The sequence below is a fragment of the Urocampus carinirostris genome, chromosome 7, assembly GCF_059441175.1.
Source record: "Urocampus carinirostris isolate Australia breed hairy pipefish chromosome 7, RoL_Ucar_1.0, whole genome shotgun sequence".
Lineage (NCBI taxonomy): Eukaryota > Metazoa > Chordata > Actinopteri > Syngnathiformes > Syngnathidae > Urocampus > Urocampus carinirostris.
This window is the reverse complement of record NC_142355.1, coordinates 8708608-8724640: the sequence shown is the minus strand read 5'-3', so window position 1 is coordinate 8724640 and position 16033 is coordinate 8708608. Positions and strand designations below refer to the sequence as shown.

Sequence of the window (16033 nt, the reverse complement as noted above, 5' to 3'; positions counted from 1 at the left end):
GACGGGTCCTGACTGTTGTTTGTGCTTATGCACCAAATAGCAGTTCGGAGTACCCAACCTTCTTGGGGTCCTTAGAGGGTGTGCTTGAGAGCGCGCCCCCTGGGGACTCCCTCGTACTGCTGGGAGACTTCAACGCTCACGTGGGCAATGACAGTGAGACCTGGAAGGGCGTGATTGGGAAGAACGGCCCCCCTGACCTGAACCCGAGTGGTGTTTCGTTATTGGACTTCTGTGCTCGTCATGGTCTGTCCATAATGAACACCATTTTCAGACATAAGGGTGTCCATATGTGCACTTGGCACCAGGACACCCTAGGCCGTAGTTCGATGATCGACTTTGTCATCGTTTCGTCGGACCTGCGGCCGCATGTTCTGGACACTCGGGTGAAGAGAGGGGCGGAGCTGTCAACTGATCACCACCTGGTGGTGAGTTGGCTTCGATGGTGGGGGAAGATGCCGGCCCGACCCGGCAGACCCAAGCGTGTTGTGAGGGTCTGTTGGGAACGGCTGGCAGAATCTCCTGTCAGAAGAAGTTTCAATTCACACCTCTGGCAGAACTTCGCCCATGTCCCGAGGGAGGCGGGGGACATTGAGTCCGAGTGGACCATGTTCCGCGCCTCCATTGTCGAGGCGGCTGATCGGAGCTGTGGCCGCAAGGTAGTCGGTGCCTGCCGCGGTGGCAACCCTCAGACCCGTTGGTGGTCACCGGCGGTGAGGGATGCCGTCAAGCTGAAGAAGGAGTCTTATCGGGCCTTCCTGGCCTGTGGGACTCTGGAAGCAGCTGGCAGGTATCGGCTGGCCAAGCGGAATGCGGCTTTGGCGGTTGCCGAGGCAAAAACTCGGGCATGGGAGGAGTTTGGCGAGGCCATGGAAGCCGACTTCCGAACGGCTTCGAGGAAATTCTGGTCCACCATCCGACGTCTTAGGGGGAGGAAGCGGTGTGCCATCGACACTGTGTATAGTGCCGATGGGGCGCTGCTGACCTCGACCCGGGACGTTGTGAATCGGTGGGCGGAGTACTTCGAAGACCTCCTCAATTCCACCGGCACGTCTTCCTCTGGGGAAGCAGAGCCTGAGGACTCTGGGTTGGGCTCTCGTATCACTGGGGTTGAAGTCACCGAGGTTGTCAAAAAACTCCTCGGTGGCAGGGCCCCGGGGGTCGATGAGATCCGCCCAGACTTCATTAAGGCTCTGGATGTTGTGGGCGTGTCATGGTTGACGCGCCTCTGCAACATCGCGTGGACATCGGGGACAGTGCCTCTGGACTGGCAGACTGGGGTGGTGGTTCCCGTCTTTAAGAAGGGGGACCGGAGAGTGTGTTCCAACTACAGGGGAATCACACTTCTCAGCCTCCCTGGTAAGGTCTATTCAGGGGTACTGGAGAGGAGGGTCCGCCAGGAAGTCGAATCTCGGATTCAGGAGGAACAGTGTGGTTTTCGTCCTGGCCGTGGAACACTGGACCAGCTCTATACACTCTTCAGGGTCTTTGAGGGTGCATGGGAATTTGCCTGTCCGGTCTACATGTGTTTTGTGGACTTGGAGAAGGCATTCGACCGTGTTCCTCGGGAGGCCCTGTGGGGGGTGCTTCGGGAGTATGGGGTACCGCACAGTCTTATCCGGGCTGTGCGGTCCCTGTATGCCCGGTGCCAGAGTCTGGTCCGCATTGCCGGCAATAAGTCGGATTCGTTCCCGGTGAGGGTTGGGCTCCGCCAGGGCTGCCCTTTGTCACCGATTCTGTTCATAACTTTTATGGACAGAATTTCTAGGCGCAGCCTTGGCGGGGATGGAGTCCGGTTTGGGGGCCTCAGCATTGCGTCACTGCTTTTTGCAGATGACGTGGTGCTGTTGGCTTCCTCAGCCCGTGATCTTCAGCTCTCGCTGGAGCGATTCGCAACCGAGTGTGAAGCGGCCGGGATGGGGATCAGCACCTCCAAGTCCGAGGCCATGGTTCTCAGTCGGAAAAGGGTGGTATGCTCCCTCCGTGTCGGGGAGGAGGTCTTGCCCCAAGTGGAGGAGTTCAAGTATCTTGGGGTCTTGTTCACGAGTGAGGGTAGGATGGAACGGGAGATCGACAGACGGGTCGGTGCAGCGTCTGCCGTCATTCGGACCCTGTACCGGTCTGTCGTGGTGAAGAGGGAGCTGAGCCGAAAGGCAAAGCTCTCGATCTACCGGTCCATCTACGTTCCTACCCTCACCTATGGTCATGAACTTTGGGTCATGACCGAAAGAACTCGATCCCGGATACAAGCGGCCGAAATGAGTTTCCTCCGCAGGGTGGCTGGGTTCTCCCTTAGAGATAGGGTGAGAAGCTCAGTCATCCGGGAGGGACTCGGAGTAGAGCCACTGCTCCTCCGCGTTGAGAGGAGCCAGTTGAGGTGGCTCGGGCATCTAATAAGGATGCCTCCTGGACGCCTCCCTCGGGAGGTGTTCCGGGCATGTCCCACCGGCAGGAGGCCCCGGGGGCGGCCCAGGACACGTTGGAGAGACTATGTCTCTCGGCTGGCTTGGGAACGCCTCGGGGTCCCGTCGGATGAGCTGGAAGAAGTGGCTGGGGATAGGGACGTCTGGGCTTCCCTTTTAACGCTGCTGCCCCCGCGACCCGACCTCGGATAAGCGGAAGACAATGGATGGATGGATGGATGGATGCTTTTATGGCTCTTTGAGTCAAAAAGGTTCCCGACCCCTGCTCTAGATGAAACAAGTCACAAGATAGCGGCCATGTCCCTCGGGTCAGGGTGACACAACACACAGGGCCCGACACCTCTCCACTCATTCCTATCACCAACAATAGCTCTAGGTTCCACTAGATCTAGACTAAACAATAGTAAAAGATAGAAACATACTTAGTTTCTAAAGAAAAATGAGGATTCAAGCCATCTTTTCATTTGTCCTATGCTTATGCAAAACGAAATTTTTTGAGAGCCTTTAAAAACGAGTAGTTATGGCAAAAATTGGCCGGCACCGGCTCTCCCAAGATGAGGAAAAACATCCATCATTGAATGAGTTATTTGATATAATCAAATTGAGCAACATGGGCAGTGCGGCGGCGCAGTGGTTAGCACGTGTGCGGCACAGTTCTGAGATCGTGGGAACCTCCTGCGTGGGTTCAAATCCAGCTCCTGGCCTTAGTGTGCAGAGTTTGTATATTCTCCCCGTGCTTGCGTGGGTTTCCTCCGGGCACTCCGGTTTCCTCCCACATTCCAAAGACATGCATTTCAGGTGAATTGGCCTGTCCAAATTGTCCCTAGGTGTGACTGAGCGAGTGAGTTGTCTGTCCCCGTGTGCCCTGCGATTGGCTGGCAACCAGTTCAGGGTGTCCCCTGCCCACAGCCCGATGATTGCTGGGATGGGCTCCAGCACCCCCGTGACCCTACTGAGGATAAGCGGTGCAGCTGATGAGATGAGATGATGAGAAATTGAGCAACATATTTGTAAAGCTTTGTAGGTTTTGTGTCGGGCCTCGCTGGATTCCGTGTCCTCCCTCCATCAAATGACAACGCTACCTTGAAGAAGTGAATTGCACTGACCTGCAGATCGAGTGTATCTCGTGAGTGTCTTCATCCTTGCGCGCCGTGTCCGTCAGGCTGTCACCGAGGGCCATGAGACAGTGAGCAAAGCCCTTGTAAATGGAATGACACCTCCTTGTTGAAACGGCGCCAAAAGAGCAAGGGCTCAGCACTGAAATAAATCACACAAAGAATCCCCAAAACAAGTTTATTTGACAATTAAAACACATCCATTCCATTATCAGAATGTTCAATTGCGCACTGCTCGCACATTCTCAGCGCACAAGAAAATCTAGCCAGCGCACGAAAATGAGGGCTCAAAATTACTAATTAAGAAGCGACTTAAGTCAAAGTTGCAGTGCATGAAGGTAAAAATACACGGGTTCCTCTGACGTTGTGTCCTAAATGCGGTATTTTGAAGTCGAGTCGAAGTAAAACGAAGTTGAGTAAAGTTAGTAGAGTTTGTCGAGAACCGGCTTCTTCGGCTCGGCTCACTACAAGGAGTCTCGGCTCTTTCGGGTCCTAAACAGCTCTTCAGGTTGTTTTTGCTTCTTTAATCCCAACATGAGCAAATATGCAAAACTATGCACAAAATGACTTAAAGGAAGGGGGGAATAGAACAAAAAAGAAAAAAATACCAAAATGAAAAAGTAGTGAAAAGCTGAGAAAAAAAGAAACAAAAGGAAGAGAAAAAAAGAAGGAACAATTTTGAAAAAAGCCAGAAAAAAAGAAAAGAAAAGAAATGTAGGAAACACAATGAGATTTTTTTAAAGGAATTAAAAAAAAACACGGAAAAAAGAAGAAAAAGTTTGTGTTGCATTCAAATAATTTCCAATTATATCAAGTGAATCTTGTTGCCAACATTGTACTTCCACTAAAAAATATGATTAATTACAGTTCTGTATCTCACAACCGACTAAAAAAGCCCCCAAAAATGTTAATATTATGCGACAAGATATATCAAGAAATAAAAAGAAATGGATATCTTGTGAAAGAATTGTAAAAACAAACGACGTTTGTAGGCCGTGCAAACAATAGTACATGAGTCAATTCATTCAAAAGAGAAAAATAATTTTGCATTGCCGGAAACTCAGCAAAATGTAACTTGATGTCAAGTTTTGGACATGTTTGATAATGAATTATCTTGCCACACTTGGGATTATGGTTGCTCACTGTTGTTTCAAGCGCTGCTCACCGACGTTGTGTGAACGCTCAGAGCCGTGGAAAATTACAGGGAACATTGGTCCTGTACTTTAGGAACTATGAATCAGTCCGAAGTGCGCGTTGTGCAAAGCAGAAATAAGGTAGAAAAAAGCATGAAATACATTATTATTTCCCTTTATATTAATGCTGTACAGTGGTATCTTCATATTAGCTGAATTGGTTTATGAAAAGGCTGCTTAAGAGGTAATTGACGTGTTTATCTATGTCACCGATAATCTACTAAATGTTTTTTGACAGGCATGCGTTGACTCGCCGCCAGTGTATTTTCAACCCGTGCCAATAAAATATACCAGCATGGGGGTCACGTGAAAGAAGCAAACACGGTGACAATTACAGTGGCTTGCGAACTATTTGGCCCACTTTGTGACCTTTTGCCAAATTTAAGACCTCAAACATCAAGATATAAAACTGTAAATTCTTATGAAGCATCAACAATAAGTGGGACACAATCATGAGGTAGATCACACTTTATTGGATGTTTGAAACTTTTTTAACAAATAAAAAACAAAAAAGTGGGTGTGCAAAATTATTCAGCCCCTTTACTTTCAGTGCGGCAAACTCTGTCCAGGAGTTCACTGATCTCTAAATGATTCAATGTTGATCTGAAGGACTAACGATGATAAATGGAATCCACCTGTGTGTAATCAAGTCTCTGTATGAAGGCACCTGCACTTTGATAGTCTCAGAGGTCAGAGAGAGCGTCATGAAGAACGAGGAACACACCAGGCAGGTCCGAGATACTGTTGTGGAGAAGTTTAAAGCTGGATTTGGATACAAAAAAGATTTTCCAAGCTTTAAACATCCCAAGGAGCACTTTGCAAGCAATAATATTGAAATGGAAGGAGTATCAGACCACTGCAAATCTACCAAGATTGGGCCGCCCCCCGAAACTTTCATCTTATTCAAGAAGAAAACTGATCAGAGATGCAGCCAAGAGGCCCATGATCACTCTGGATGAAATGCAGAGGTCTAAAGCCAAGGTGGAAGGATCTGTCCATAGGACAACAATCAGTTGTATACTGCACAAATCTGGCCTTTATGGAAGAGTGGCAAGAAGGAAGCCATTTCTTAAAGATATCCATAAAAAGTGTTGTTTAAAGTTTGCCACAAGCCACCTGGAAAACACACCAAACGTGTGGAAGAAGGTGCTCTGGTCAGATGAGACCAAATTTGAACTTTTTGGCAACAATGGGAGACGTTATGTTTGGCGTAAAAGTAGCAGAGCTCATCACCCTCAACACACCATACCCACAGTCAAACATGGTGGTAGGAGCATCATGGTTTGGGCCTTCTTTTCTTCGGCAGGGACGGGGAAGATAGTTAAAATTGATGGGAAGATGGATGGAGCCAAATACAGGACCATTCCGGAAGAAAACCTGACGGAGTCCGCAAAAGACCTGAGTCTGTGACGGAGATTTGTCTTCCAACAAGACAATGATCCAAACCATCAAGCAAAAGCTGCAATGGAATGGTTCACCAAAAAAACACATCAAAGTGTTAGAATAGCCAAGTCAAAGTCCAGACCTCAATCCAATTGAGAATCTGTGTTCACAAACACTTTCCATCCAACCTCACTGAGCTTGACATGTTTTGCAAGGAGGAATGGGCAAAAATATCTATTTCTCGATGCGCAAAACTGATAGAGACATACCCCAAGCGACTTGCAGCTGTAATCGCAGCAAAAGGTGGCGCTACAAAGTATTAACTCAATGGGGCTGACACACCCACTTTTTCGTTTTTTATTTGTTAAAAAAAATTAAAAATATCCAATAAAGTGTGTTCTTCGGTTCAAGGGGGTAAAATAGTTTCACAAGCCACTGTAGAAACATATCAGTTTTTACTTCATATGTAATTGCAAGCGGATGTCCATTATCAGAGCTGCCAAATGAAGTTCAACTGGCGTGATGAACGAGGACATCTTGGGAATTGTGCTTGTGTGCAAAATGCTAAACAGTTTGTGAGCGCAGGTTCCTAGTTTAACACATTCAGTCCCAAAATGGTGACAGATGTCTAAAACAAACGTGGTCCTTTGGCAAAAGGATCGTCAAAATTTGAGTTTTCGACCAAAAGTGAGCAGGAAGTCCAAAATGGCGATTTTAAAGTTGTTTTTCCAAAAATCCACTCCTTATCTTAGAATTTGTAATCAAAGTGCTATAGGAAAAGAAACACAAGAGGAGACAATTGCCTTGACTGTGGTGACCATAAAATGTCATCATCTCATTAGCTACACCGCTTATCCTCAGTAGGGTCGCGGGGGTGCTGGAGCCCATCCCAGCAATCATCGGGCAGTGGGCAGGGGACACCCTGAACTGGTTGCCAGCCAACTGAGGGCACACAGGGACAGACAACTCACCCGCTCATTCACACCTAGGGACAATTTGGACCGGCTAATTCACCTGAAATGAATGTTTTTGGAATGCGGGAGGAAACCGGAGTGCCCGGAGGAAACCCAAGCACGCACGGGGAGAACATGCAAACTCCGCACAGCAAGTCTGGAGCTGGATTTGAACCCACGCAGGAGGTTCCCAAGACATGAACTGTGCCGCACATGCGCTAACCACTGCGCCGCCGTGCTGCCCACCATAAAATATATTGTTGTTATTCTGCAGAAAGCTAATACAGTGGAACCTCGGTTTTCGAACGCCTCTCAGTTCTGACAAATCGGTGTTCGACCAAAAATTTCGAGAAATTCTTGCTTCGCTGTTCGGTCAAAAATTCGGAGTTTGAACGCTGGTACGCTAGGGTGCGATGCTGAGCGGCGTACGGGTGTTTTAGCCCCTAATTATGCCTCCGAAGAAGGTCGGTGCAAGCGGGACTGGTGAAAAAAGACAAGTTGTTAGTACAACTATTGCCTTTAAGAAAGACATAATAGCTAAATATGGTGGGCGAGTGTTTGATCTTGCTAGTGAATACAGCATGGCTAAATCTACGATCAGTACGATACTAAAGAATAAGGAGGCTGTGAAATCGAGTGATGCGGCTAAGGAAGTTAGCGCTATAAGCAAGCAACTGCCGCAAGTTTTGGAAGAAGTTGAAAAACTTTTGAGGATTTTTCTCTCCCCACCGTCACCACAAAGGTAAGAAATCCTATTCATAATTATTTTCTTTATCCTTTTTTTAATTTTTACACGCTCATGTTAGCGTAATCTTTCGTGCGAAAGATTACGCTAACGCGAACGTACGATTAGCCTGGGTTAGCTTCATGTTTACGTTCATGGTAAACATTCAGGGTGTTGGAACGGATTAAAACGATTTTACATTACTTTTAATGGAAAAAACGACTTCGGTGATCGAACAAATCGGTTTTCGAACAGGGTTCTGGAACGGATTATGGTCGAGAACCGAGGTTCCACTGTATATAAAAGCTTTCATTAGTTTTGTTTCGAGGACATTAATTATCTCATAGTGTCATCAAAATCAGCAACTTTGGACAATTCAAGTGTCCAGACCTTTCTTGGTTATGCAAGTTTCTTATGTCAGTTATATAATATGACATCTATTCCTACACCGTTATTGCAAAGTTGACTTCACACTTACTCTAATATCCTTGTTTGAATTTTCCACCAGCCCAAAAGTTACGTTTCAGTCGAGGTGTTTTAAAAATTAGCAGGGGATAATGGATACCTCTGTTTTTCAGGCTAATTCAGATATGAATATTTAAATCTTCATTGGTCATCGAAGCTTTTAATTGGGGATGTTGTAATAGTGGTCTGTGCAGCCCTTTGAGACTCCTCATGATTAAGGGTTATACATATAAATATGACTTGACGTGACTTTAAATCTTAACAAAAACTATTTTGCCTTAATATTGTCTTGCGTGGTAATTTACAAAATCTCCATTCTGGTACTGCTATGTTGAAAAATCCCCTTTTCCCTAAAAAGTGGGATTTATAAAAATGCATCGGCAGCTGTATTATGATGATATAATGAATTACAACATTCTAAATGATACACCTCTGTCAGAACTGGATCAGACAATGGACCCACACTAGGGTGGTCCTTATTTTTCGACTTTTAAAATTTCATGCTCTGACCCCTTGAATATGTTCCAAAATATACAAAACGTAATTAGGCAAAGTTTCATCAAAATCAAAGGATATTTAGAGGTCGCTCAAGGCCTCTGAAATTTTGGTATGAAAAATAAGGATTTTTCGCACATTATATCAGACCTAGTGTACAAAGTTACTTGTAACTTTTCTTGTGTTACAATTATAAGCAATGGACTGAAATTGGATGTTCTAAAACGCCGTACACATAGGGTTAAGATTTCCGTTTTTTCTCGAAAATTGCCAAAATTTTACCATTTTGGGAAATTTCAAAGTCGTTGAGCTACCTCTAAATATTATCCAAATTGTTCAAAATTGCACACAGTGTGTTTTTATCGATATAAGAACATATGCGGGGGGTCAGAGCCCAATATTTCAAAAAAAAAAAAATTCGACCCCCATTAAGGACCACCCTAACCCACACGCGTAATGTTTTCACATTAGCTTTATTTTACGAGAACGGCACAGTCATGCGCGGGAACACAGACGCCAGCGATTCTGCAATCGCTGGGCAGAAGGGATCGAAATGGAACAGTACAGAAGGAATCGATACCAGATACAGGAAACATGAGCAGATATCGGACAGGGCGGGACAGGGCGGGACAGGGCGGGACAGGGCGGGATCGATACCGGATACTGGATACACGAGCAAGATACCGCACAGGGCAGGACAGACAGAATCGATACCGGATAATGGATACTGGAGCAAAGTACTGGACAGGACGAGACAGATGGGATCGATAACGGATACTGGAGCAAGATAACGGACAGGACGAGACAGACGGGATCGATACCGCATACTGGAGACTGGAGCAAGATACCGGACAGAATGAGACAGACGGGATTGATACCATATACTGGATACACAAGCAAGATACCGGACAGGACGAGACAGACGGAATCAATACCAGATACTGGATACTGAAGCAAGATACCAGACAGGACGAGACAGAAGGGATCGATATCGGATACTGGATACTGGAGCGAGTAACTGGACAGGACGGGACAGACCGGATAGATACCGGATACTGGATACACGAGCAAGATACCGCACAGGGCAGGACAGACAGAATCGATACCGGATAACGGATACTGGAGCAAGGTACTGGACAGGACGAGACAGATGGGATCGATACCGGATACTGGAGAAATATACCGGACAGGACGAGATAGACGGGAACGATACCGCATACTGGAGACTAGAGCAAGATATCAGACAGAATGAGACAGACGGGATCGATACTGGATACTGGAGCAAGATACCAGACAGGACGAGACAGGCGGTATCGATACCGGATACTGGAGACTGGAGCAAGATACCGGACAGGACGAGACAGGCAGGATTGATGCCGGATACTGGATACACGAGCAGGAAACCGGACAGATTCAAGATACAATTCTTGCATCTGCAGAGGTTCGTTGGCGGACTGACAAAGAGTCAATGAGAGCACTGAATTTAAAAAAGTGGGAAGCCAATCAGGCAACGAGCAGCAGTCGGCACCAAAGGGGCGTGCCCTAGTGAGGGCAATCGTGACATTCAATGGTAACAAAGAGTCTTCAAGGCAGCATTAAAATTCAGAAAAGCAAAGTTTTCAACTTGCCTCAGAGTTTATGTTAAGGTTTAAAAAAAACACACAATTCTTTTTGGAGAAGGGCTAAAGGACTCACTCAGCCTTAGGGATGTGGAGTTTGTTCTCCAAAATATGTACAAGGTCAGAATGGTTTGCTATATCGTGAATTTTCCTAACATTTCACACTTTTGATTGATGCACTTCATAGCCTGGACCTAAACAATATCCACAGTATCCTTCTCTTCCCTTGACATGACTGTGTAAAAAGGCTTAAATTCATTCTGATCTCCCGCTCCGGCTATCGACCCGTTTTGCCCGTTTTACCACGCTCCGATCTCCCGCTCCACTTCCGCATTCCGATCACGCTCCACTCCCGTGAGCTGCTTGCTCCTCCTATCCAGCGAGCACCGGATCGCTGGCGTTTGTTTCCTTGATATCTCAATGAACTTTTGTGTGAAACGTTACGCGTTTGGGTCTACCATTTGTTCTGGTCCTGACATTATTATAGTGATAGCTAAAATTGGGGTGGCAGTAGCTCAGGAGGTAGAGCGCTCGTCTTGGGATGAAGGGATTCCAGTTCGAATCCCGGCTCGTCCGTGTTACATGTCGAAGTGTCCTTGGGTAAGACACTGAACGCCTAATACCCCCAATAAGCAGGTTAGCGCCTTACATGGCTGCAAGGCCGCTATTGGGAGAAGTGGAGCACATTGTAAAGCGCTTTGGGAAGTCATTGACTTGAAAAGCGCAGATCATTTCATTTTCATTTCATTTCATTTAAAATGAGAACAGTATCGATCTTAAGACAATAGTATCGACCCGATCCAAGTACTCACAAATTATCGACCATTTTAGAATCAATCCACCTCCTGTTACAGAACGGCAGTCAATGCTGAACGTTAAGAAGCAGCAAGGTCAGTGCGTTATCAATCTACTGCTGGAGAGGTGCATGCTCCAACTGTTCACCTGCTGCTAAATGCAAAATTTAACCTCGACGTAGTGACGTGAAGGAGTTCAGAAATACTTCTGAAAGTTATGACAGTTAATGAGATGTGATTGGATTCATGTGGTGTCACATTTTATACAGTTACTCAAATATACTATGGACTTTATCCAAGCTGTTTTAAAGTTTTAAACCAACAAAGACATTAGAGGTATTCCTAAACAGATTTTTTTTTCAATTCGGCACAGAACATGTAGTGTTCCTCCCCACAATTATAAAAATAATTTTGTTAAATATTTCAAGCGTCGCGGGTTTCGAGAAATTAAGTTACAAGTTGACCCATCTGGAGAGTTGTGATGTCTTTGTAGTAATACAACACCAGGTTTGGGTAGGGTTACTTTAACTTGATTACTTTCAATTACTTTTGGATGACTCCAATACCAAATATGCTAATAAAAGACAAAAGAAACTTAAAAGATTTCGGTGATCGAACAAATCGGTTTTCGAACAGGGTTCTGGAACGGATTATGGTCGAGAACCGAGGTTCCACTGTAGAGGCAATATTTTCCCGTTTAGGTACTGTGTAACCTGAAACCTGGTACTCTCACAGTCATAAGCGGCAGTCTCACTGACAGTTTTTGGCCTTTAAAGCCTTAAAAAGTGCTGTTGTTTTACGTTTTAGCGTAAAAGAAAATGCAGCTGGCGTCTTGATACATGCTTGCACACCCCTGCTACTGATCTATTCATGAGTTAGCTTGCACAGGGGCTGGCTGGATCACTGCTGACTTGACTCAAATGCTGCTGATGCCTGCTGCTCTCCTCACCTGGCAGCCACACACATACAGCAAATGCAAATTGATTCAACCGGCAGCCATTTTTTTTTCAGCCGTCAATCCATCCATAAACGATACACATGGCTCCGTTGTGCCGCCTGCAAAAAACACAGCGACCACGTGAAACGATGACAACTCCTGTCATGGAGACCCGAGCGGTGACGTACTCTAGTTGCTGGTGGAAATATCTTTAGAAGTTAATGATGTTTCTCTGGGAGGTGCGGCTCATTGCGTGAGAAAAGTGGTACCCTTGAGAGTACACGCTGTTTACATGTATGCGTGTCAGTGCTTGTGTGTGACCCAAGGTGAACAACATCATTAGTCGGACTCAAGACTGGCTTGGAAAGCTGCCGTACATATTCTTTTTCCACTATGCCTGTCTGTGTCTTAAGTGTTTGACGTTGTCTTTTGTGCAATAAATGATGATGACAATAGACTGTGTCCAGAGCCATGTTCCCTGTAATTTTCCACGGGTCTGAGCGTTCACACAAAGTCGGTGAGCAACGCTTGAAACAACAGTGAGCAACAGCAATCCCAAGTCTGGCAACTAAATCAATATCAGACATGTCCAAAACTTGACATCACGTTACATTTTGCTGAGTTTCCGGCAATGCAAAATTATTTTACACTTTTGAAGGAATTGACTCATGTACGATTGCAAATGTTGCAGGGCCTACAAACGTCATTTATTTTTACAATTCTTTCACAAGATTTCCATTTTTTTTATTCCTGTCTTTTGCGCATAATACTAACATTTTTGGGGGTTTTTTTAGTCGGTTGCACTATACAGTGGTAACTCATGATGACTAAGCATTGTGTCAGGGCCTCCCCTCCCAGCCAGATAATTATCGTGTACTGTTTTAGTAACGAATGTCGGCATGTATTATGATTTTTTTTCAGGGTTTGCACACCTTTTTCCTGGCCAAATTCAAGCACTTTTTAAGGACTTTCAAAATAAATTTTCAGATTTCTCCAGTACACACCCAAAAAAAACTAGTGTATATGATGTATTTTGCAGAGACACAAATATATACAGTGGAACCTTGGTTCTCGACCATAATCCGTTCCAGAACCCTGTTCGAAAACCGATTTGTTCGATCACCCAAATCATTTTTCCCATAACAAATAATGTAAATCGTTTTAATCCGTTCCAACACCCTGAATGTTTACCTTAAATGTTTAGCGTAAACATAAAGCTAACCCGGGCTAATCGTACGTTTGCGTTATTGTAATCCTCCGTATGAAAGATTACGCTAACATGAACGTGTAAACATTTTAAAAAAGGATAAAGAAAAGAAATATGAATAGGATTTCTTACCTTTGTGGTGGTCAGCAGAAGGCGCTCGCACACGTCCTTCATATTTGGCTATTATTTCTTCCTTAAATGCAATAGTTGTACGCACTACTTTTCTTTTTTCACCTGTAGCAACTTTGCTGCTTGCACTGACTTTCTTTGGAGGCATAATAAGGGGCTAAAATACCTGTACGCCGCCCTAGCGTAAGCACTCACGCATTACCGGCGTTCGAACTCCGATTTTTTGACCGAACAGCGAAGCAAGAATTTCTCGAAATTTTTGGTCGGACTCCGATTTGATCGAACTGAGAGGCGTTCGAAAACCGAGGTTCCACTGTATGTGATTTACACATGCGCTTTTCTATCTTGCGTATGCATTTATCAAAATATTTCTATAGATCTTGAGTGAATAGCTCTTTAAATTAATCTGTCCCCATATAGGCGTTGGGATAAGATGATTTACAGTTGCAGGTGTCAGGAACAGAACAGGAAGAGGACCCAGATGCGTAACGTTTACTCACAAGTTGATTGAGATATAGAGGAAAAACAAACCAAGCGATCAGGTGCTCGCAGGACGAGGGAAGCAAGCCCCTCCCGGGATCGGAGTGTGTTCGGGATGCGGAAGTGGACCTCCCCGAGCAGGAGAACGTATCATGGTCAAACGGGAAAAATGTGTCGATAGCCGGAGCAGGGGATCAGAGAGTGGTCGGTGGTCAAAAACGGGTCGTTAGCCAGGACGGGTGATCAGAACGTGGTCGGTGGTCGAAAACACATCGTAGCCGGGAAAAACGGGAAATCAAGAACAGACGAGTGGTATACGAATGAAAAAACAGGACCAACGAGAGTCAGAGTCAAAAGTGCTTGCCTATCGTAAGCAGAGGTTTGCTGACGGACTGACAAAGGGCGAGTGTGAGCACTGAGCTTAAATAGGAGGGGGAACCAATCAGCAGGTGCTGGCGCCAAACGAGCATTTTTAAAAAAAATAATTGTTTCATCCGTGTGTTTTGCTTTCTGAACAATACTTAAATAAACCACAAAAACACTCAGTTTTGGTTCTGTAGTCATTTTGAATGCGCGCAATTGTTTGCTTGAACCAGCTACGGAGAATGGGCCTTTTAACACGGTGCGTCCCATGGTCATGAAAATATGGTAATCAAGGGAAGAAGAAATATAATGGCAAGCGAAGCCACCAAAGAGCAGTGTCTGTATCAGTTTTGAGCAGACTTGTTGAGAAACATAGCAAGAATTTCAAGCATTTACTAGCACCCGTTTTGTTTTAAGCATGTTTTTGTCGCATTCAGACTTCAAAATGGTGTCTCAATCACGGCACAATGTGTTATTTTGTGTGACATCATATTGTAAGCCAGAAAATGTACCAAAAAAAGCAGCTGGTACAGTGGTACCTCGACTTACGAATTTCTCTACAAACGAAAGTTTCAGGTTATGAAGTACCTGAACGATACAAAAGGCGTTTCAGGATACAAAGTCAAAAAATACAGTATGGTTAGCGACGCTATTAGCTGCTCCCGTAGTTTACCGAACGTAAACAAACTGGCTATTGCTTAAAATCTGCCTCGCAACCATGTGTGTATGCGTGCTTCCAGCATTCTCTTCGTGTCACCGTTACAGTTCAAAGTTCGGAGACGAAGGTGAGGGGTTCCTGCACGATAGTGGGGAGGAGGACGCAGCCATCATTCAACCAGCCCAAATAAAAGACATTTTAGCTAAATTCCATGAAGTTTCAGAATTTGTGGAAAGGAACCACCCGGGAAAAGTATTGACAAGTCGGGCTATTGCTACGGCTAACTCACACACTTCTGACGGATTGTCAAAACCCTGTCAAGGGACCGGACCAGATCGGAAGCAGGAGGCAGGAAGGGTGAACTCATTCGCTTTAACGATCAGTTACTTTTATTAAGGAAATAAAAGTCGTCCAACACTAAGGGACAAAAACAAAAACAGGCTTACATGCAAACAGGAACTCAGACTAGGAATACTCACAAAACAGGCTTTTACTCAGAACGGGCAAGTACAGGTTTCCTCAAGTCAAACAGAACAGAATAATGCAAAGTAATGCAATGAACCCGCAACCGGCAATCCCCAAAACCCGCCCTTAAGAAGCACACACGCAAATTAGAAAATCTGCTACAGCCGGTGCCAAGGGGGCGGGGCCAGCCGGTCGCCACGGCGACCATGCCGGACATGACAAACCCAGCAAAAGCAGACGTCATCGGATCAGTTTTTCAAGAAATGTTAGGCAAAAAGGTATATTGATATTTTCATGATTTCCTTTACTCTTTGTCTAAGGACTTGATTCATGTTCAGATGCTCTTTTATGAATAAAAATTTAAAAAATATATCATACTTAACTTTTGCAGGGCTTCGAACGGATTAGTGCATTTACATTCAAAATGTGTCTCAACTTACGACGGTTTCAGGTTACGAAGCTCCTCCCAGGACAAATTAAATTTGTAAGTCGACATACCAATACATTTTGGAATTTAGGGAGGGCTTCTTCAATATGGATTTGAACTTTCTCAGGAACTTTTTTTGGAGTCTTGTGAAGTGAGATTGGAAAGAAGTTCCTCCCACGCAAGACTACTTTTATCCCCCTTCAGAT

The 16033-nt window shown here is 45.2% G+C and overlaps 1 protein-coding gene across 1 annotated transcript in view; it reads right to left on the bottom strand.

The window, feature by feature from the left end:
* nrn1la (neuritin 1-like a) overlaps positions 1 to 16033 on the bottom strand; it is a 153948-nt gene that overhangs the window by 46507 nt on the left and 91408 nt on the right. The window contains exon 2 of the mRNA XM_088339662.1: positions 3527 to 3677. Coding sequence (XP_088195788.1) covers positions 3527 to 3677 — 151 coding nt within the window. The remainder of the gene's footprint in view (positions 1 to 3526; positions 3678 to 16033) is intronic.